Raw genomic sequence first — 21,125 nt, 5'->3', positions numbered from 1 at the left:
GCTGGAGTGTTTATTCGTAGCTGCAGTCACGCTTAATCAGTGCAGCTTGTATGTAGCCACACAAGTACGTGTGGAGCTCGCCGAGTGTCAACGGAGCATCCTGTGAGGAGATGTTAAAGAAACTGATCAGACAGGAAAGAGTTTAAGAGACCTCGTTTGCAATTTGATCAGAGACACATGGACTTTTAGAGCAAAGTCTTGCATAGTTTGTCTAAATACAAAAGTAAACTTGCAGAGTGTGCTGTGCTAAAATCTGGTAGAACATCAGTTGGCTCCAGTTGTTGTAAAGCCTTCATGTGTCTCCTGGCCAACAGAGGGCAGCACTGAGCGAGGGTTCAAGCTACCAAGGTGAGGTCACAGGTCAACAACAATGGCAGCCAGGACAAAGAGGAGGAAAATCAGCCCAGCTGAGCATGTTACTGACAAGAAAAGATCTGTGCGGAAGAGTTTTGCCCACTCTTTCAGCGCCCGAGGAGAGTTTACTGATGCTGTTTGCTGCAACAAGGGGGCCTGAATGCTGCTGTAAGGTAGACAGCTCATCAAGTTGAGTGACAAGCTTCTGGGCAGGAACAACAGCAGCAGCAGAGGAGAAGAGGACCAGACTAACAATACAGTCTGTGCCCGCAGGCAGAAAAACTGGAGGAGAGGTGAGGAGAGGAGACGGGTTAAAGAAAGCTTTCAGTCCTCTTGACAATCAAAGATATTTGTGGGTTTGTGAGCAGAGGGCAGCAGCTCAACAGGAGGAGGGGGTTCATCATACTTTGGACACTTGAGTGTGTATTTCTGGCAGTGTTGTTTTTTTACCCCATGTACAGGTGCTATTGCTGAGACGTGCAGCAGAAAGAAAAACCACACAGCACAGTCATATATCTCACCAAACTGCATAGTTCTTATCCTTGCTAGTGGAGTCTTTGAGTTTCTGGTCCATCATTTTTCTCAGAGTCTCTAGACATTGGAGGTCACTGAGCTGTGCTAATCTCAAGATACTTCATGCACTGTAAAACTGTGGTGATCAGCGTCTTCATCCCGCAGGGAACACAACAAGTACTTGGTTTGTGGGAATGAAAAACAACGAGTAGGGGTTTTCATCCAAGAAATTGGTTAGCAGAGGTGTTGCACTCTACATGGCCTCTGTTGTGTTACAGTCTGTGTCTGTGCTCTGCTTCTCTCAGTGCTAATATTACATTTCATAAATGTGTTATCGTCACCTCTGATTTTATCGGAGGCAAGGTGAAGATCTGTGCTGGTGGAAATTGGTTTTAAGGATAGGGTCATGCTCAGAATATTGGATTTTTCTAGAAGCAGTTTTTAGAGGACTGCATTTTGCTTATTTTGTTTTGAAAAATGGGGGATCACTTGCTTAGTGCCAATTTGTAGCCAGTGTGTTACTTTAAATGAAAATGTCTGCACCTTCAGAAGACACAAACATCAGCTTTAACGCCTCAAACCCGTGTTATTTACGTGACTTTTGCTGTATCCCTTTGGTTTGACAGGTCATCTTGGAAACCAAAGGGCACACGGTTGAATCCTGCAGCCGTCAGCCCGTCAAGGTGTCGCCGAGCAAGGAGCTGAACTCCCACCTGCTAACTCGGAGCGGTGAGTCAGCCCGGATATGTGCATTAGTTAGACGCATGCAAATCCAAAGTAAGACCTGTGCCTCTTTTTATTTGGCTGCTTGGCATTTCCCTCCGACGCTCGGTGAGGAGAGTTCATGCCGTCGTGGCACAGCGTGCAGCCGAGTGCTATTTAATTACCTGCTTTTGGAAAAACCGCTGGGAATGCAACTAATTTAGGTCTTGTTTGAAGGGTAAACAAATGTGCCAGAAGATGTCTCCCATCACCCTCCCAGCAGAGGAGGGGGCGGGGGAGGAAGAGCTTTCTACCACACATATTATAATAATAGCCGCCTGAGAGGCTCTTGGAGGGGATTGAAGGCATGCGGTAATAGTGACATTGAATGGTTTTAACTTTGCATGACACCACAGTGAATTGATCAAGCTTTGGCTTGTGCTGATATTCAAATAGCGAGCTTTTGTTCTGAAGAGCTTGAGTGTGAATGCTTTGGAAATCAAAAGCAGGAGAATAAAAGGGAAAATAAGTTTGCTTTGACTCAAGTGTTTCAGACCTGCAGGTGTCGGAGCGAGCTGAAATTTCTGACGTTCATGCAGTCAGATGTGTCGAGTAGGTTGGGGACTTTGATGTCTGACTTCGGAGCTCGAGGAAATCCTCATTGTTCGAATGTGAAAATTCTCCAATATTGAACAATGTTTTTCCTTTGCTCTCCTTTGCAACGGGGGCATTAATAAAGACAGCGCACGTAGTATATACGTATAGTTTGTCTGGGTGTTGTGGAGAGGCCCTTCATCAATGTGTAAGGTGGCAAGCGCAATGTTCTTTTAAAAATAAATGTAAATTTGAGGTTGTCATGCTACATATTCCCTTGAAAAAGCAAACAGTCATGGTTGTGTGTGTGTGTGCTTCATAACTAGCGTGCACCCGTCATAGTGTGAGCTGCGACCCATTGTAACTACCTTACACCACTGCATTTAACTACATATTTGTTGGATGTTGCGAGGAGAGTGTGCTTATTGTTAATACTGATTATGATATTGATGATTATTTGTCTAGCTTCATCTTTAAATCAATTTTGGGACAGTTCCTTTGTAAAACCTTTTATATGGCAGTATTGGTCATAGACCACCTCTGCTATGACGTTTAGTCACACTATGAATGATTGTTACTTATCCAATGATCTGACCCTTCTTATCCTGCTTAATCAACATGATACCGAGAACCCTTCACATTTACCTGACATTAAATGTACTTGTTGAAGTGAATAAAATGTACTAATGAAAATGACTTCACTGACCATTTACTAAATGACTTCAGTGACCACACGTGTGCAGTTCCTTTTCCTTTGCCGTTGTTAGATTGTAAGCCGACAACGTGAAGTGAATCCCCATGATGTCAGAGGTAGTCAAGTCAACAGGATGTTTGTAGTTGATGAGAATGAAATTGGCCAAAATGAGCTCTCAGGTGACCGGGGGAGGGCCAAATTTAAAACTTCTACTGCGTAGTTGCCTTGTGTGCATGTTGATGAACTCAACTGATAAGAGCTGCTTCATTATCATTAAGCTGAGTGAAGGAGCTAAATGATGCGGAGAGGCCAGTGGGTGGAGGAGGGGCAGGGGACTAGAGAAAAAACACACATTTTAGTTTCAGAAAAAAGTGCTTTCAACCCTGAAATCATAAACCGTCTCAAATATACTCGATATCTGGAGTTTTTTCTTGATTTTATAATGCCAGTTAGCAAAGTAACATTGTTTATATTGCTGCCAAGAATCCTGTTTTCTGTCGACATAATGACACTCATTGCTCAAAGAACCAAATGAACCACGAAACAAAGATATTCTCGCTGCATCATTCCATACATTTCATTTTAATCAAAACAAAACAGAAAAATTGATTAGAAAAAATAAATTACTAATTAAAATGATCCGTTTGTGCTGACTCTGCTGTTGATCTGACATGTGACATAGCCACATCTGACATTTTGACTTGTGGCGCGTGTGTGGAGAGAGCTGTGCTGTATATGTTAATATATTTAATTGGACTGACTCGCTGCTGGGTTCGTCTTTACGAACACCTTTTTGCATGAAAAAGTGTTGTGTTCAGCCGTGATAGCGGATGTGATCATTTCGGCAACTTAACACACAACATTTCCAACTCGCACTTCCGACTTGCATAAAGTATATCTGTTTTTTTGGCTGTGTATTTTGGTCACCCTGGGAGGGGGCTCTATACGCTTCAAACTATGATTCTCCAGTTTACCCCTCTCGCGCCAGTTTTGGGCGAGTCAGTTTCTGCTTGTTACGTGCATGATGCCTTTTCAAAGAAACTCCCAGCCTAGACTTATTTACTTTTTAATACTTGGTTAGGTTTAGGCCACACAAGTACTTGGTAAGAGCTAGGAAAGGGTAGTCGTTTGGGATTAAAAAAAGAAAAAAGTTTGTTACAGAACTGGTTTTGGTTAAGTACAGAAGTTGCATTACGAAACTACTGTAGTACAAGTCACAGTCAAATTGTTTCCTCATGTAACATGAACAGCATGTTTGACCAGTCCAACGTCAGCTGACCAAGCTGCTGTCTTTGACGAGTTGGGAGTGAGAAAGGGTTGGGAAGGGTGCCCTTATTCCCTCATTACCCTTTAGACTGACTACACTCACTGCGTCCCTATCCCCCTCTTTCCCTCTCCGCCTTCTTCCCAGCAGTCCTGACCTGTACTGTTTATTTTTCGTCTTTCCCATGAGAGGAAATTTGTTCAGATTTTAGCATTGATGTTAATGGTGACGTACGTGTGTGTGTGAGTGTGAGTGTGTGTGTGTGTGTGTGTGTGTGTGTGTGTGTGTGTGTGTGTGTTGATGCCTGTTTGGTTCCTTAAGGCTAACTGGCTTCATCTCACAGACATAAAGGGCTAAGACTTTATAAGACATAAGGCCTTTACAAACAAATAAATTACACTAAAATGCGAAATACTTACCTGTAAATATTTATTTTATTTTGAAAAGTAAGAAGAGTAAGAGTGGATATGGTCTGTACTGTCTTTAAGGTTGAAAGGAGTAATAAAGTTTGTCGTTTTGGTGCCAACTACGGAGCCGCCATGTTGTTACACTTTAGTGACCGTTTTGAATATGGCCGTTCCGCGCGACGTGATTGGTTGATACTCATGACAAAAACAACAGTTTGAACTAATATATTGATTGCAAATTAATCACACAAAAAAAACTGTTTCCGGTGCGTAAAGGCCTTTGAGTCTGTGATCACCATATTGTAACGATCAAAGCTGTTTGCAAGTCTTTTGGGACACGTCTTGAGTCAGGTCTTAAGTCTTTTGAGACTAGTCCAAGTCTTCAATCTGTGACCGCACATCTCAAGTTTCTCTTGAGTTTGAGTACAGTCTCAAGTGTATAAAACGAGTCCAAGTCATTCTAGACAGTCGGAGCAAGTCAACGTCAACATGTATGTCTGTGTAATGTCACTGAATGCTGGCTTTTAACAAGTCGTCACACACATACACTCCTGGAAAAAGTTTTGCTAAAAAGTTTTTGCTTTCATGTCTCATGCCTCAAGCCTTGGTGTGTGTGTGTGTGTGTGTGTGTGTGTGTGTGTGTGTGTGAGAGAGAGACAGACAAGGAGAAAGAATTCAAGTTGCTGTTCATGATGCGAGTGTGTCTCTCTTTCCGTAGTGTGCTGCTGATATCTTTAACCAAGGTTAGATGTCATTTCCTCTCTTCTGGCCGGCCAAATCCTTTAACTTCCCACACTTCTCGCACTCCGCTGTGGTTCGCATTCATCCCCTTGAGAACACACAGATGTACACTCACACACCGTCATAGTCTATTTGTCCACATAAACAGTTCTTCACACATGTTTTCTCTCACTCGCCCTTCCTCAAACACACACAACTTTCTGCAGAGGGAGGTTCTGGGGAGGTAGAGGACGGGTGTTTCACAAATTACATGCAGACTTTTTGCATCAAGTGTCAACCCCCCCCCCCCCCGCCTCCTCCTCCTCCTTTGCTGAACTGAAACACTGCCTCGGCATGAGCCATGACGGAGTAAGCTGCCCACATGGGTTAGAAACTCTCCAGAAACGCAGGGTTTTTCAGCTGGACTATGTGACTGTCGAACGTGTGGAATATGGCTCAGACCCCGGCGGTAAAAAAAACTCCACTGAGGAGATCCTTTAGCGAGCACGTGAAAGATTCCACCAACAAGGCTTGGGATGTCTTCTGGAGGAGCGTGAGAGAGAGGCGGCTGTCGGGTGAGTTGGGATATGATGTGGATGTAGATTACTCAGCTGGTCGGCAGGTTGGAAAGTGGAGTTCATGCAGTTTACTGCAGCAAAGAAGGTAATTGATATCAGGGATGGGAGATGAGGGTTAAAATCTTTCATTACGGCTTATGAAATTTTAATGATATCAACATGTATGTATAATGTGATACTTTATTGGAATGTCAGTCTGTCAGCATCTGTGAAGTTTTACTGTCTGTGATGTTATGGTGGTGTTTTGAACAAGCTTGAAAGCCGAGATGTAGTTCAGAATATTATGCAACTGCTGCCTGCATCAGTTTGTCAAATGTGGGCCTTAAAGGTCTTCATTTCCAGCCTGGTCTCATGGCGGTTTGCATTTCGTGACCATTTGGTAATCTATTAGTTTTGTGTACAAGGACACAAATTGTCCTTTTTGAGTACCAATGGAAAGTCAACTAGGATCTCTTTCTTGGAATTACCCATCCATGTGACGATGCAATGGTCAAAGCTAGTGACATTACATTAGATATTGAGAACGACAGAAAATGATGGAGGTAGATGGGTCGGTGTTTTCCCAAACCAAACTGTACCTCGTTACTGCCAACCATGATGTTTTTCCGAAGTAGTTTTGTGGCCTTCCGTTTGTTGTGTAATGTCAGGCCGACTGAAAAAGAAGTCTTGCTGACGTGAAAACAAATGGACCATTCGGGACGTTCAGCAGGAAACCACTAGATTGAATTTTGACTTCTTATTTTTCGCCTTGAGAATCTTTTACCATTTTTCATATACATTCGTCAAATTTCATATATGTACTTGATGTCAATGATGATTGTAATAAAGTTTATTTTATTTTATTTTTTTAGGTTAGTTTTGTTCCATCATCTGGGAAAACTTTCACATTCAAACCAATTCAAATGCATCTCTCAAGCAGTGATGTCACCCCTGCTGAGAAACACAAGTGTCCACTTCAACATCTAATGTATTTATTGATGTTGGGAGCCAAGTTTAATACGTCACAAAAAACTAAAATGCTGAAAAACAAGAACACTGAAAAAGAACCAATTTGTGGACCAGTTGGTCCTGAACAGTATCTGGCACTGTGACAGACATTGTCTAGAGGAAACATGATTTAGTTTTTGTTGCCATATCTTTCCTGCAGCTTAAGTTAATGAACTAATACAGAATTTAACTTGTGCAAAAGGTCAAAACTTTCAAACATGTTTTAAGAAAGAGTTGGTGGAACCAGTGATGCCTGCTTGACATTAAGCTCTACTGCCAGAGAATGAAAGTACAGTTTGACTTTTGATGATTGTAATGCAGGAATATGTCACCCAGTGTAAGTGCATCTCTCTGTAATGTATTTTTGGAAACATTGAACTTGTATGGCATGGAGACATGAACCACATCAATCTTTGCTTGTTAGGAAGATAAAATCATTGTTGGTTTTAAGTCTCTTCATGGGGGGTTATTGATTTTCATAAAATGATTAAATAACACCAGCCCTGTTCTTTTTTTAATGTCTCTCGTTCCACTTTCAAAAGCTGCAATAACATCCTGGCCGGCTCCTGCTTGTTTCTGTCCATCATGTTGGTCCAAGGCAAAACCACTAGCATGTGAGCTGTAGCTGTGACTGATTGTGGTTTCACGTCTCACTGACGCCGAAACAGTTTTCCAGTGTTTGTTGCGAACCGTGATGGTGGCTCACTTGTTGATACTGCGGGTGCTAAATGAAGTCCTCGGCTCCAAGCACCCAGCAATCTCCTCACTGAGTGCTATTGAGTCTCTCTCCATCTGACAGATCACGAGCGGTCGGGAATTCTCTGTTCTGACACTCAACCTCCTCAGCAGGCGTCTGGCAGTGTTTCATCACCATTAACACAAAGCAGGTTTTCAGTAGATCGGTGATCCAGGGACTCAGAGCTGTGGTGTGTGGTGAGAGAATGGTGTGTGGTTTAACTAAAGCTGCAGGGAATGGTTAGGTTTTATTTCCCTGGAGGTAGTGTGTGTGTGTGTGACTGGAAGGTTAATTCACTGAACTGGCCGTGAAAATGTCAAGGGGAACCAAAGGGCGACCTGCAGCCGTGTGCTGAGGAAGTCTTGGGTGTAAACGTGAGGGAGAGGCTACAAACAGCAAATTGTAATGCTTTACATTGGCATGCTAGCTTGCTAGCTAGTTATGTAGCCAATTTTGCTAGCTTGTTAGCCTGGCACTGTGATACCATCTTGCCGCTTTCTGGTGTGTGTGTGTGCGCGCGCAACCTAAGGCTGTCTTTTTACAGATTGCTTATGCTCATTACTTTACTTGAAAGTAGCTGAACTCCAATGACCCTGACAATGTAAATTCATGTTTGTCACTAAAATCACACTTTCCCATAAACACACACCCACACAGAGTTTGGAATACAGCATATTGGTGATCAGCAGGCTGCAGGACTGCTGAGGCAGTTTTCTGAGCTGAGAAGTTGTTTTTTTTGTCAGGATGCTGCAAAAATTCAGCACGGCTACCTTCAGGGGTTTAAATGAACTTCAGTGATGAACTGAAAAGTTGAGGGAGGAATAATCCCTCTGCTGTATGTTTACGTCCAGACTCACTGAGCGCTTCTTAAACCTCAAGGAATACCTCCGATTCCTTGACTCCCTGTGTGTGTTCATGTGTGCTGCTCAGTAAGTGCGTTTGTGTGGGAACTGTATTTTTGTTCTGCGTGTTTAATTCAGACAGCTGGTTCTGCTTTTCCTGTGAGAGCTGATACCTGGCTCCAGCTGTGTGTACACTTACATCTGTGTGTGTGTGTGTGTGTGTGTGTGTGTGTGTGTGTGTGTGTGTTTGGATTAAATCAACACATGACGTTATAGCAGTCGTGCTCACTGATTGGCTGAGATGGATTATGTAATCCTGTGCTCTATAATCCTGTAGCACACTCGCACATTTATACACATGGGAGAGGGCGAAACGGAGAGATGGGGTTTTTTTTTTTTTTGAGAATCACAGCAATGGTTTTGCATTAAACTGTGTGTACTTTACATACATTTATTTCGAATACCTTCCAAGCAGCCACTGATTTCAAGTCATTTCCATATGCTGTGAAAATTGTGCTATTTATGTAAAAATAAATAATGGATGGAGACGCACCATCAAATCCAACCCAAATAACGTCAGTAACGCCCTCTTAGCATAGAGTTGGACAACAGATTGTATTTATCAAATTACCAAAAGAACTTAGAGCTGCTACAATCCATGACATCCAACCAAAAAGTGCAACCAGCAAATCAGGGAGAGTCTGGGTGTTTTGATGTGAGGTTGTATGAGCTACTTATCCAAAGTCAGTGTAATACCAGTAGATGTCGGTCGGCTCGCCCCCAGTTTGGAGAAACCGACAGGAGCATCAGCACGGGAGCAAAGCAATGTACTGCTGTAGACGACTCAAAGGATTTTATTTATTTTCAAGAGACTTGTTTTTAAAGATTTGTATCCCTGTCTCCTAAAAATTACATTCCCATTCAACACAACTGCATTGTGAATTACGTTTCATCATGATTTACGTATCACCAAACAGTTTCAAATGAGTCTGCAGAAGTCTGCATAGGGACTGGCTAAACCTAACAAAGTCGTTTTTTAGGGTTTTGTGTTTTGTTTTGTTTCAATTTACATCTTTAACCACATGTTTCAAACTGCAACCGCAATCGCGGAGAAACTATTTGAATGGGAACGTCATCTTGGTGACCGGGGTGCAGCCGGTTTACTGCAAATGAACCTAAGAAGAAAAACTTCTTCAGATAAAGAAAACAGAAAAGAGCACACCTGAAATATCAGATTAAGACCCATTATATAAAGTATTTTGAGGTGGCTGAAGAAGCTGCTTGTTTAGGATGTGATAAACTGACATCATCTGATTCTCCACCTGACTAACAAAGCATTTCTTTCCACCATGAGACTGCAGAACAGACCACAGAACCTCAGATATTCTCCAGAACAGATGCAGTTCTGTAGATAAAGTAATACATTGGTTGTCTCTGACTTTCCAGCACATACAGCATTTAGTCTGCGCATACATTTGTTTCCAGCTGTGCAGACACTTGTCGAACAGCTAACAAAAATTTATTCCCACATATTGTATGGCAGATCATTTAAAATGCCATTTAAAAAAAAATAATGAGTGGTGGAATCAACCCAGTCTGCATCCACATATTTTCTTCTTTTCATAACCGAACTGTGTGTGAACTGAACCAGCTTTGCCTCTCTCCCGAGGAGCGACGGCCGTATTTAGCTGCAGTGTGAACACGGCCCGGGAGAATCGCTGCTCTAATCCTCATCTCTGTCCCTCGCTTTGTCCTCCGCTTGTCTTTCATCCCTGTCTGTCTCTGAGTCTCTCCACAGGAGCATCTCTCCCGTCCATTCTCCTTCGTTAGCCCGTCCTAATATTTACCCCTCTGCTAAAAAGTTGTCATAATTCACAGTCCAAATATGGTCTTATATTCAAACCTCAATGCCGACGCTGTGACAAACAGCCCTTGCCAGACAGAGTCTGTAAACTTTGACGTAACTTTTTCCTTACGCCTGGACGGACTCATCACCATCATGACAGGGTGGGGGTCTCCAGAAACTCCAGGTGCAAAGTGGATTTTAATCCAGCAGTGAAGACATGTGAAAAATATCTACAGAGAACTTAATGGTAAAAAGTTGTTTGTTTCGTCAGTGGGAGACAATGTGAAATGTTAAAAGGACATTTTGATCAAATCCAGATTCATAGGAGGTTTTATAGACTTGAAGCCATGTTTATGAAGTCATCATGTTTCTGCTCTTCAGAAGGAAAAAGACTTCACCAGATGCTTTAATGTGACAGGAGGTATTCAGGTTTATAAGGCCACCGTGCTGCAAGTCCTCACCGTGTCTGAGCTGTGTTCCTGTTGAGTTTCAAATGAAATCTGTAAAGAACTGCAATTGACCTTTGCTACTGGCGTGTGGAACCGCCATCATGGCACATCAGCGGAGAGGCGAGCCAGGAAGTTTGATCGAAAGTTCAGTGATTACAATTTCTCCGCTGATCTTGTTCACATGTCTGCAGGTCGCCAACAGTCATTCACAGATTCTATGTTTCTGTTTAATGAGGTGGAGCAAACTAAGCCCTTTGTAGATATGTAGAAATACAACAAATATATATACTTTTACTTTGATGGTCTAACAAAATGTCATTCGTCATATTTTTGTAATTTTGTTTAAAGTTTTGGGCTTTTATTTGTAAACATGTTTGTATACATTTTGCACTTTGTGATACTGGAGAATTAAACAAATTATTTTATTTAAATATATATATATATATATATACATATACAGCCAAGAAGGAAGCTGGGAGAGGGCACAGAAAAACGAACGCATCATTTCCTGTTGGGTCCTTTTTCGTTTTGGAAGGAGACCCAGCAGCTACCACTGTTTATTTACATAAACAGACAACTAATTATGCAATAATTTTACAGCTAAACTGCCTTACATAATAAAGTGGTTCTTGAGGATAAAGATAATTAAAACTGAAAATGAGAACGCAGAGAGTCACTGAGGCTCTGAGCCAAATGTGATGGAAGGAATCAATCAATGTGAAGGCTGGTGTTTGTTCTGCAGTGATCAGAGATGGGCCAAACTAAACAGCCACTGGGGGATGGGAACCTTGGAAACGCACACACACACTTCCCCCCTCATGTCTCTGCAGCTTTGACAGAAAGAGTATAACACACGCTAAGACACAGACTCTCTATCATCAGCTTTCAAACGAACACACACACACACAGTTTTGGTTGTGGTCTTTCAACTTGTGCGGTAAATGAGTTTCTTCTCGAAGTTTAAGCGCTGGGTCATATCAGCAGAGGAGTGCTAACAGCCAAAAACAAAGTCAATTCATGGATTTATGGAACCAAACTATATTAATATAAGTTAACATTGACTTGTTTCAACAATTTCAATACAAATATGTGGAAAAAAATATCTCCCTCTTTACATGCTAATGTTTACTCCCTAATGCTGAATAGGACCACAGTGTTACAATGAACTTCCATGAACTGAAAACACACTTTGAAAGAGTTATGGTTATAAAACGTTATAAGATGAAAACACGAACAACTCCCAAACCGGACTTCTTGGTAGCAACCTGTCAATCACAGTAGTCCCGCCCTAAAGCATCCCCTGCTTTATGGTCTGTTTGACTCTAAATGGAGCATAATTTACTAAATGAACATCATGCTGTATTGAAGAAGACTTGAAACTAGAGATTGAGACCATAAACTCATGTTTACAATGTTTACTGAGGTAATAAATCAAGAGAGAAGTAGTCATTTTCTCATAGACTTCTATAGAACCAGAGGAGTCGCCCCCTGATTGCCATTAGAAGGAATGCAAGTTTAAGACACTACCATTGGCTTCACTTCTAAGAAAGGGAGGTTGCAGCCTGGTCTCTCGTCATAGCTGTCTGGATTTCATCAGCAGTATTACCTCATCCTGAGCATTGGGACCACATGCCTTTCCTCTATTCCTTTCTTCCTTTATATACCCACCTCCTCCTTTCTTCTCCACACTTCATTCTTTAACTTTCCCTCTCTCTGCTTTGCTCTTTTTCTCCCTGCTCGCCCACTCGTCCCTTCTCTTCTTTCCTCTCTGTTTCCTGTCACTCTGACTGTATTTGTACCACAGGCTCAGGGTGTGTGTGTGTGTGTGTTACTATTCTGATCGAGGCTATATGTTACAGTTAAAAACCCTTTCCAGATGTGAAGTAAAAAAACAAAAATCCAGCTGGCATTAGAATGAAAGGATTCAGGTTTCTGGACTCCAACATCAGTTAAGAGAATATCTGAAAATGTTCCCTTTTACTGATGCGTTCCCTTCTGCATGCATTCTTTCTGAATTCATGAATATTTTACAATATGGGGTCTCCAAATAATTTTTATAAAAAATTGTTTGATTGCCGAAGATTAAATCTGTGAGTGGGAGAAGATGAGAACAAGGAAGAAGCAGGTTTTTCTATCCAGATTGAGAATGAAAATGCTTCTCTAATGTTGCAGCAGATGAGACAGAAAGGGGCTTTGTTTGTTGAGCCATTCAAGAGCCTGTTAACACCGGCATCGACCACGTCTTTCTCCGTGAGTGAATCTTAATAGTTTTGGGGCAAATTGCAGCAGAGCAATTTTTTTTTTTACCTTTTTGAAGAATGTCAGATTCCCTTCGATTTCTGGTCTAAACAAAAATAGCAAAGGTGGTAATTTTCCACCACTTATCCATGACCACATCATGGTGGAGGCAGGCTAAGCAGGGAAGCCCAGAGTTCCTTGTCCAAAGCCAAGTCTTTCGGGAGGATCCAGACAAGGTGGTGTTGACCGTCATCCCATGGGTTCACTTGGTTAAACAGTCAGAAAATGTCCAACAGAACAAAATATTCTGCAAAAACTGCGGAGATACAATCTGGAGGTCGTGACCCCCGAGGCTGAACAGCAGTTGTTAAACTCAGCGAGCCCAGTGTTCGGTTTGGTGGTTAGGTGGCTGTGACTGCTTTCATGAAAACGCAGCGCCGACCCCCAAGGCTCTTAATGGACAAGAACGAGTGTAAATCCAGCGGCCTAATGATCTGTTTGCTTTGTTTACAGCTCTGATCCGGCTGCGCAGCGTTGAAGGAAAAATGTATAGACTCTTCTGCCTGATAGAACATAACAGCAAGGCAGTCACTGTGACGAGCCAAAACGTTTTTATGTCGGGCCAACATAGATCGCTTTCTTTTACTTTCACTGTATTTTATCCACCACCAAGATATTTGAACCTGTGTGGTTTTGTAAAGTGGTACCAATATTCAGGATTCAAGCTGTCAGTATAAATGATATTGTGGAAAGGGTTTTGTGTAGACATTTGAGATGGAGTTAAATGTTCTGCTCCCACTGCCTTCAACCTTTAAGTGGTTTGTTGGCATTTTCTGTCTCTTAAAAAATGCTCAGTCCAATGCTCTGATCACAATAACACACAACTCCTCAGAGGAAGTCTGCTTAGAGGAGCAATCCACCTGTGTTGCAGACAAAAAGACAATTTAACCAATTATGTAAACATCAACATGAAAAATAGACCAAGCAAATTTACAACAACTTAAAACAAAAAGAATCATACAGTTACATTTTAACAGAAGCAAAGAGGCATATCATTAGGGTTGGGTTCCAATAGCCAGTTTAATTTTAATTTCTGCATTCGCTAAGCTCTGAAGCTATTAAATCAATTATCAAACCGTTATATCTCTACATCATTTTTTGTACGAGCCTCATTGATGGTTGATTGTAACGGATGTAGATATCTGTGTCTGTATTCAGCCAAAGATCGTTCACAAGGGAATAGAACCATCACTGTGACCAGGAGCGCACTGTGTTTTTGTAGATCAATAAGACCAACATAGTGGTGATTATCCTCGAGAAAAATCATTTAGCTGATCGTGTCAAATCTCTTATGTATGTCACATCAATGTTTAAAACTTTTGAACCAGGACATTTGAATCGGGTAGTTTCTTAATACAATAAAATAATACTAACCATTGAAAAGTTTACAAGATCAATGGGATCTGAATGACATGACAATGGTTAATTTGCAGGAATAACAATCAAACACTTTTGAATTGTGTTTTCTCCCATAGTTTACTTGGGCTCAATCAAAAAATGTTCATCTACCTTTTGTTTTTCTCCAATGAGCCTATTTAAAAGTCTTTTAGTGCAAATCTTCAACAGAAAACATGAATAACTTATATGCCCTGTTGTTTTTCACTCTAAGTCACTTGTTTTTGCTTTAGAGTTAAAAAATAAAATGTTTTATATATATATTAAAGTGTATATTCTAGATGTTTTAGACACATTTCCCCCATATTTGGTATCTGTTATCATTTTTAGTAAAGCTTGTCGATACATCATTAGTTTATAAGATCCAGCCGGTCAGTGGGGTTGACAGGGTTAGAAAACGACTGCCTGTTTCTCCACAGTGCAATACAATGAAAACCACCTGAGGTTGTATCAAAGCAGTGGAGGGACAGGGCTTTGAAAAGATGTCGGAGGGAAGGAGGAAAACGTCCAATTTCAGTCCACAATACTTATTGTGTTGGTTTTAATATGTTGGCGGAAATGTGCTTCAGCAGCTTCCAAAAAGAGAGTAGAGGAGAGGAGAGGAGGAGGCCACCTGAGAGCCGCAGAAAGACCCAAAATGGTTGCTTTTCTCATCATCTTGCTGTTGATTTTTATAGAGGAAGGGTGTCGCAGTAAACCAGGGCGAAGCAGAGGGAAAGCGCTTATCCGAAATGATTCTGCTCTTTTGGAGCAGCAGGGTGTCATGTGGCTTACAGAGTCTGTTTGTTAAAGGTACAACAGGCAACTCTTCATCCTGAGGCAGCAACATTCTTTTTGCCAGTTTCAATGTAATTTACTTAGATCATGAAATACTCTTCATTCTACATGAAACACTAGTTTATTTAGCTGAATAGAAATCTTCTGCCCTCACTCTATATGTATAAGTGCACAACTATACAGCAAGCTAAACACATCTCCAATAGCCTGTTACATGTTCACGTATTCTTGATGTTATGGATCAGATTGTCTATACTGCTGTCATATCATACACAGTATATTTCCAAACAAGTTTCAGATTTTCCAGCTGTGAATTTTAAACATTAATGTGCATTCGCACATAAGTTTCCGCGTGCATGCACATATCAAGTTGTAGCCTGCATAGTTATGATTAATACATTTGATTTACTCTGCGTGAAAGTGTGTGAAACGATCAATGCGTGAGAGTGAAGGCCGAGAGAAAGGACATGATGAATTTTTTTTCCTTCGTCCAAAAGTCTGCCATGTCGACCAGCTGACAGACACGCTGCGAATAATGACATCAACCAATCACGTTGTGCGGAACAGACTCATTCAAAATGTCCACTATAGTATACAACACCTCGGAGGCTCCATCGTCTGAACCGAAAAGGTAAACTGTTTTATTCAATTTAACCTTGATAAAGGCAACGCAGACCAGATATATTCCTTCAGTTCGTACCTTTCACAATAAAAGCCCTAGACATATACACTGCGTAACTGTTTACTAGATGGAACTAAAATTCACTTTTTAGCATTTTGCATGAAGGAAACTCGATAGAACAGCTTAGATCCCAGTAGTTCCTCTATTCAAACCTTTTATTGAAAAGATGCTGCTTTACATTCTAAAACCAGCCACTGGCAACTTGATAAGCTGAGTCGCAGGCGACACCATCACATTCGGCTTGAGTCGACCTGAGACTTGCTACTTAACACTGCTGCAATTTGTCCCTGCAACGTTGTAGACCGGTTTTGATTCGTCATGATGCAAATCTTCAGTCTGAACTGCTTTAAAGGGTTTGCTGAGAGAATGCGGAAGATGTAATGTAATGGTTTGTTTGTGCATTTCAAAAATTTAAATATCAGCATTTTGCTAATTTGGTGCCTTATGTCTGTTTGGAAAGTTAGAGAGTTGTTGAGAACGGTTTCGGGAGAGAGGGTTTCAGATGTTGTTTCTACCCATCCAGCAAGTACTCCGTTTGAAGAATAACGGGGCCTTCGTAACCTCAGCTTTCTGTTGAGATTGTGTCAAAGAGTTTGATGATTTAACTCATTTTTGACACTGTGATTTGTGGTGTTGTACTGAATTGCATTCCAATGTCAGCTTTACTACCATAGTACTTTATCTACAACCTCAGACAACACCAGTTGAATGAGCCCCGCTCAAACTTTACACGACAAGTATCATAAATAATTATTCCAAGGCCTCAGAGTCTTTGAGTTGAGAATGAGACAATATCTGCATTGTCAGATCCAGGCGCTCTTCAATTCTTGTCTGTTTCAGCCGCTGGGAAATTAAAATTCACAAACTGTTTTTTGTTTTACCTGTCAAACCAAATCATCCTGTGCCTTTTGGTGCTCATAAGCTGATTAGCTCGTCTTGTTGTTTTAATTAATCCCTCATGCGCCTCCTGTGTCACTGTTCCCCTTCTTGCTGCAGGCCTCGTTTGAAGTAAAGCCCCGCCATGATTTGTTTCGTGGTTTCCATGTCCACAGAATGTTCATAAAGGTGAGCTTTTGTTCAAATTTGGTGTAGAAGAGTCAAAAACTAGAAACCAGCCATGTACCTTTCTCTTCAGTTCATGCAGCATTTGACTGCTGCTGCTTCACAGCGAGAGCTTCCTCCAGCACGTGTGCCTACCTGGATGGAGGTTATGTTCATTTTCATATCTATGAAAGACCCCTGGATTCAGTCATCATTTGTGTATCTGTGGCTGAATAACTTTCCGTGCTGCTTCCCAGGAGAAAAAAAAAAAGAAATGGCTGTTTATTTCTTTCTTGCTACTTTTCCAATCTCGTGGGAGGGACACATGATAACGGCGCAGACCACAAATTGGTTGGGACAATGCAGGACGGCAGCATTGTGTCGGTGAGGCGGACGGCGGCAAGTCATCTCGCACAACGTTGCCCCCAAACAGACCTCATTTCCCCCTTCTCTCCGAGTTAGCATGTACACCGTCTGGTGCTGGGTGAGAGCATTCAATCTGTGGGGGGAAAAAATGCATTTTTTCTTATTAAACCTCTTTATAGAATTAGAAGGTATAGACCACTGGATGTATTATGTAAATATTGTGTCTAGAGTATTGAAGTGATATCCCGTCATTATACTGCTATGGCAAATTGAGCAGACCATATTGGTTTTTGAGAAATAATGCGTCTCCCATCGCTTTCTGACTTTCATCATAAAACATTCAATTCAAATTGTTCAAGTTATATACGTTCCACATATTTTGTTTCTTGATCAAATATTCTATATCTTTAACAAAAGCTTGTGTTTACTGACACTAATGGGCGACACACACTGGTGGCATTTGACACACGTCGGCAACACTTGCCTATTGCTTTCAGTTTACGCTTACAAATCAACAGCATGTTGTCCTGATGTCCTTTTGTCTCTCTAGAAAAGCAAAATCGGTATCTGCATATACATCTAAATATAGAATTAAATGAAAGGTCATTCCTTTCTGGACCCATCACATGTTGGATCACATCCTGGTCTTCTTAGTGCTGCAATATTAGAATCTCTGCTGCTGTTGAGCACATGTCGACATGAGATTATTGACATAATGAGCATTTTGTTGTTTGCCTTAAGGTCTTGATATTACCAACACAACGATATGTAAATGAGTAGTAAATAAAATGAAATGGTACATAAGCGGCACATGGTGACCGCTTCATTCAGAAATTGCGTGAGATAAGATAAACTCAGTGGTCCATTCATGTATGTGTTGTGGAAGAATTTCATTAGAATAAGTGGAAAACCCCATATGCGATTTTTGACCTTCAACTCTTTCCATCATTCGGACCAAAATCTCATCAAGTGCTTCACAGTATAGATACTCACATCGTTCTTATCCGAGTGCACAGCTCTCCAAAACGTCATTGCATCCCAACAGTGGACACAAAATGTGTGGGCTTCAACACACTATCTGCTCAGCCCTTTAATGGAACGGACTGGGCTTTCCTCAGATAGCCAAAAACGTTTGACAGTTCAGAGAGAAGCACTCGAAACTTTACAGTGAATTAATCACCACTGCAAACGCTGCCACAACAGCTATATTATACCTTTTGTCAATTTCAGTTTGTGATTTCTATGGCGTACCGTTTTTATAGTTTTTCTGTGTCCCTCCCCACTGAACACTGTGCAATAGGCTAATCCATCAAGAACTGTTAATTAACTATTTTATCTATTTATTTATTTATTTATATGACTTTGCTTTTAGGTAATCTAATGTATATTTATATTAATACACCTGCAGTTCCCCAAGGGGCTGAATAATGGGTCTTCTATCTAGTATATTTATTGCAAAATAAATGCTTTTAATGCAAAAATATTGATCAATGCAGCTTTTTGCTGATCAATGCAGCTATTTTTAAAATATCATACTATTGCAGTGTGTTTTACTGTTACGAACCAAATCACCAAGCCAAATTCCTTGTATGTGTAACGTACTTGGCAATAAACACTTTCTGATTCTTTAATCCTCTAACAACCGCTGCAGCGATTCTTCTTCTTCTTGGTCTTAATTTGGCCTTCCTCTCTGGAACTCTGTCACTTGACTGGTGATGTTTGAAAACTGCCAGACATCTTCTTTTTTTTTAGCGAGTGCTGCTCACTGGTGTTTAACATAATGTGCAGCAGTATTCTGACAAAGTTACCTCTGAGCCATTTTTCATAACTTCTATAGGTCCTGTGTGTCGTCAAGACCGTCTCTTGCTTTTTTCATGTCAGCTTGACCACCGCTTTATTACATCATTCTGACTCGCAGATGGCCTGATTGGTTGGTAAGTAAACGTGAATGGTATAATCATGTAGATGAACTGCAACTGGAAGCATATTGTTACAGCCTGAGCTTCAATATGCTAACAACAAACATGGTAAACTTTGGGTGTTTTGAAGGTTGTTCACCGGTTCAACAGTAATGTATTTTAGAGCAGAACCTAACCTTGTTAGAGTGTTCCTGAGTGTCTTTGGATGGCAGCATGAGCGTCATGCTTAAAACATGTAAATATAATCTTTTCTCAGTACGTTTCTGTTCAGGCTTAAGTGGGTTTTGGTCATTCTGGGATTACTTCCCCTCATTATGTGCATACGGAAATGCTTCTCTGCATGAGAAGACAGTCAGTCATTTGATTTTTCAAATCTCTTCTCTATTCCTAAATGATCGGGTATGCAATAGTGGGCCTGCAGTTCAACCATCTATTCCTGTAAATGCGTAGTGTAGTGAGAGTGTTTCGCTCTGGGGTTGTGATACTCATACACTGAAGGCTTAAAAATAACATTTTTTGAAAAACAAACAAAGCCTGCAAAAGATAAATTCATTATTAACATTTCTTTGCATGCCCTGAACGCGCACGCACACACGCACACACACACACACACACACACACACACGTGTCATGCACCTTTTCTTGAGGTTGCTGAGGAGATGGTGCCTTTTTACTCAAACAAGCTCCTCACTCTTATCAGCCCATGAAGCCATGTTGATAATGTACCTGTGTCCGATGAGAACTCTCCTGGGCGTGTTTTTTGGTGGTTCAGTACCGTGACTACCCAAGTTTAAGTGAAAAACGATTTTCATTTTTAGATATCGTTCTAAACCATGAATTCAAATTTATTGATAAAATCGCTTCATCTCCCAGCTCTTCCTTAAAGGTCAGTCCACCTTAAGTGGGCCTGAGCCTGGCCGGAAGTTGTCGCTAACTTTGCAGCTAAACCCACTTCACTTTAATCAGCAAGTGGTGAGCTATATAGATATGAGAGTTTGGCTCTGAGTCTTGAGGAATTGTTGCATTTATTCACTGGAAAATAGCCTAAACTGAACACACGCTGCACTGTTACTTTGACAGCTCTAACGTTACACACCCATGCTTTCTCTCTCTCCCTCGACTACCCACACGCTAACGTTAAGCACACAACATACACACTGATTTATCCCTCAATGGAGTTTACGACTTAAAATTCAGTTTAAAAAACGTCTAAACCATTTCAAAAATCCCCTGAAGCTCAGGCCTAAGGGCCGTCCCACTTGCAATACACTGGGGGTAACCCTGGAATGTTACTTACATATGTGCACATACGGTCAGAGTATCAAAAATGTATAGTGTTTAACATCAATAATGTATCATATTCTGTGAAACGAAGTCAGACTTGTGCTCCAGTCACTGTTTGTTCGCCTTCTTTGTTTGTTTATTTCTAACTGGCACCACCATTATTTATTGCACTGCTAGAGTGACCATCCAGACATGTTGATTTTATTAAGAGCTGCCATATGTGCTCATATCGGTCTCCACAAATTCAGTATTTATGAATAAATGTCTGTCAGCCTGCTGTATTCAGACATTGCATATACGATATCATCAGTCTGATATTATTTGTTTTCTGTTTTTTTTCCTTTGTAACAAGAGAAGCAGATGAGGCAGGAAAAGTTTGTTAATTAAAGGAAAAGGAAAGTTGGGATGGGATTAGTTTCGCAGGTAGCAACGTATCTTTGATGATTGTTCTAAATGTTAAGTTTGCTGATCCTCGGGATCAGTTTATTGAATTCCAAACTGAATTCAATGACAATAGTGGTTCTCACAATCCAACAAACGGCAATCTCTTACTAGATTCTAGTCAATGATCCTCCTTGTTTGGTATTTTTTTTCACTCTTGCATGTAGACTTATTTGTGCAAACTGTTCACATGCACATTTATATGTTTTATTAAAGCAGTGGTACCCAGAGGAAGA

At 41.0% G+C, this 21,125-nt stretch overlaps 1 protein-coding gene across 2 annotated transcripts in view; it reads left to right on the top strand.

The window, feature by feature from the left end:
- The first annotated feature begins 5,664 nt into the window (after positions 1 to 5,664).
- The window catches only part of LOC116395235 (rho GTPase-activating protein 7), a 78,915-nt gene continuing 63,454 nt past the window's right edge, over positions 5,665 to 21,125 (top strand). Inside the window, exon 1 of one of the 2 annotated variants that reach the window (XM_031868952.1) lies at positions 5,665 to 5,823. In XM_031868952.1, coding sequence (XP_031724812.1) covers positions 5,700 to 5,823 — 124 coding nt within the window. In that variant the 5' untranslated portion in view covers positions 5,665 to 5,699. The remainder of the gene's footprint in view (positions 5,824 to 21,125) is intronic. The other variant, XM_031868950.1, reaches the window with a different exon arrangement.

Source organism: Anarrhichthys ocellatus, unplaced genomic scaffold (assembly GCF_004355925.1).
Source record: "Anarrhichthys ocellatus isolate YVR2014 unplaced genomic scaffold, GSC_Weel_1.0 scaffold45, whole genome shotgun sequence".
NCBI classification, from domain to species: Eukaryota; Metazoa; Chordata; class Actinopteri; order Perciformes; family Anarhichadidae; genus Anarrhichthys; species Anarrhichthys ocellatus.
The sequence above is the reverse complement of the archived record's forward strand: the minus strand, read 5'-3'. Positions and strand labels throughout refer to the sequence as shown.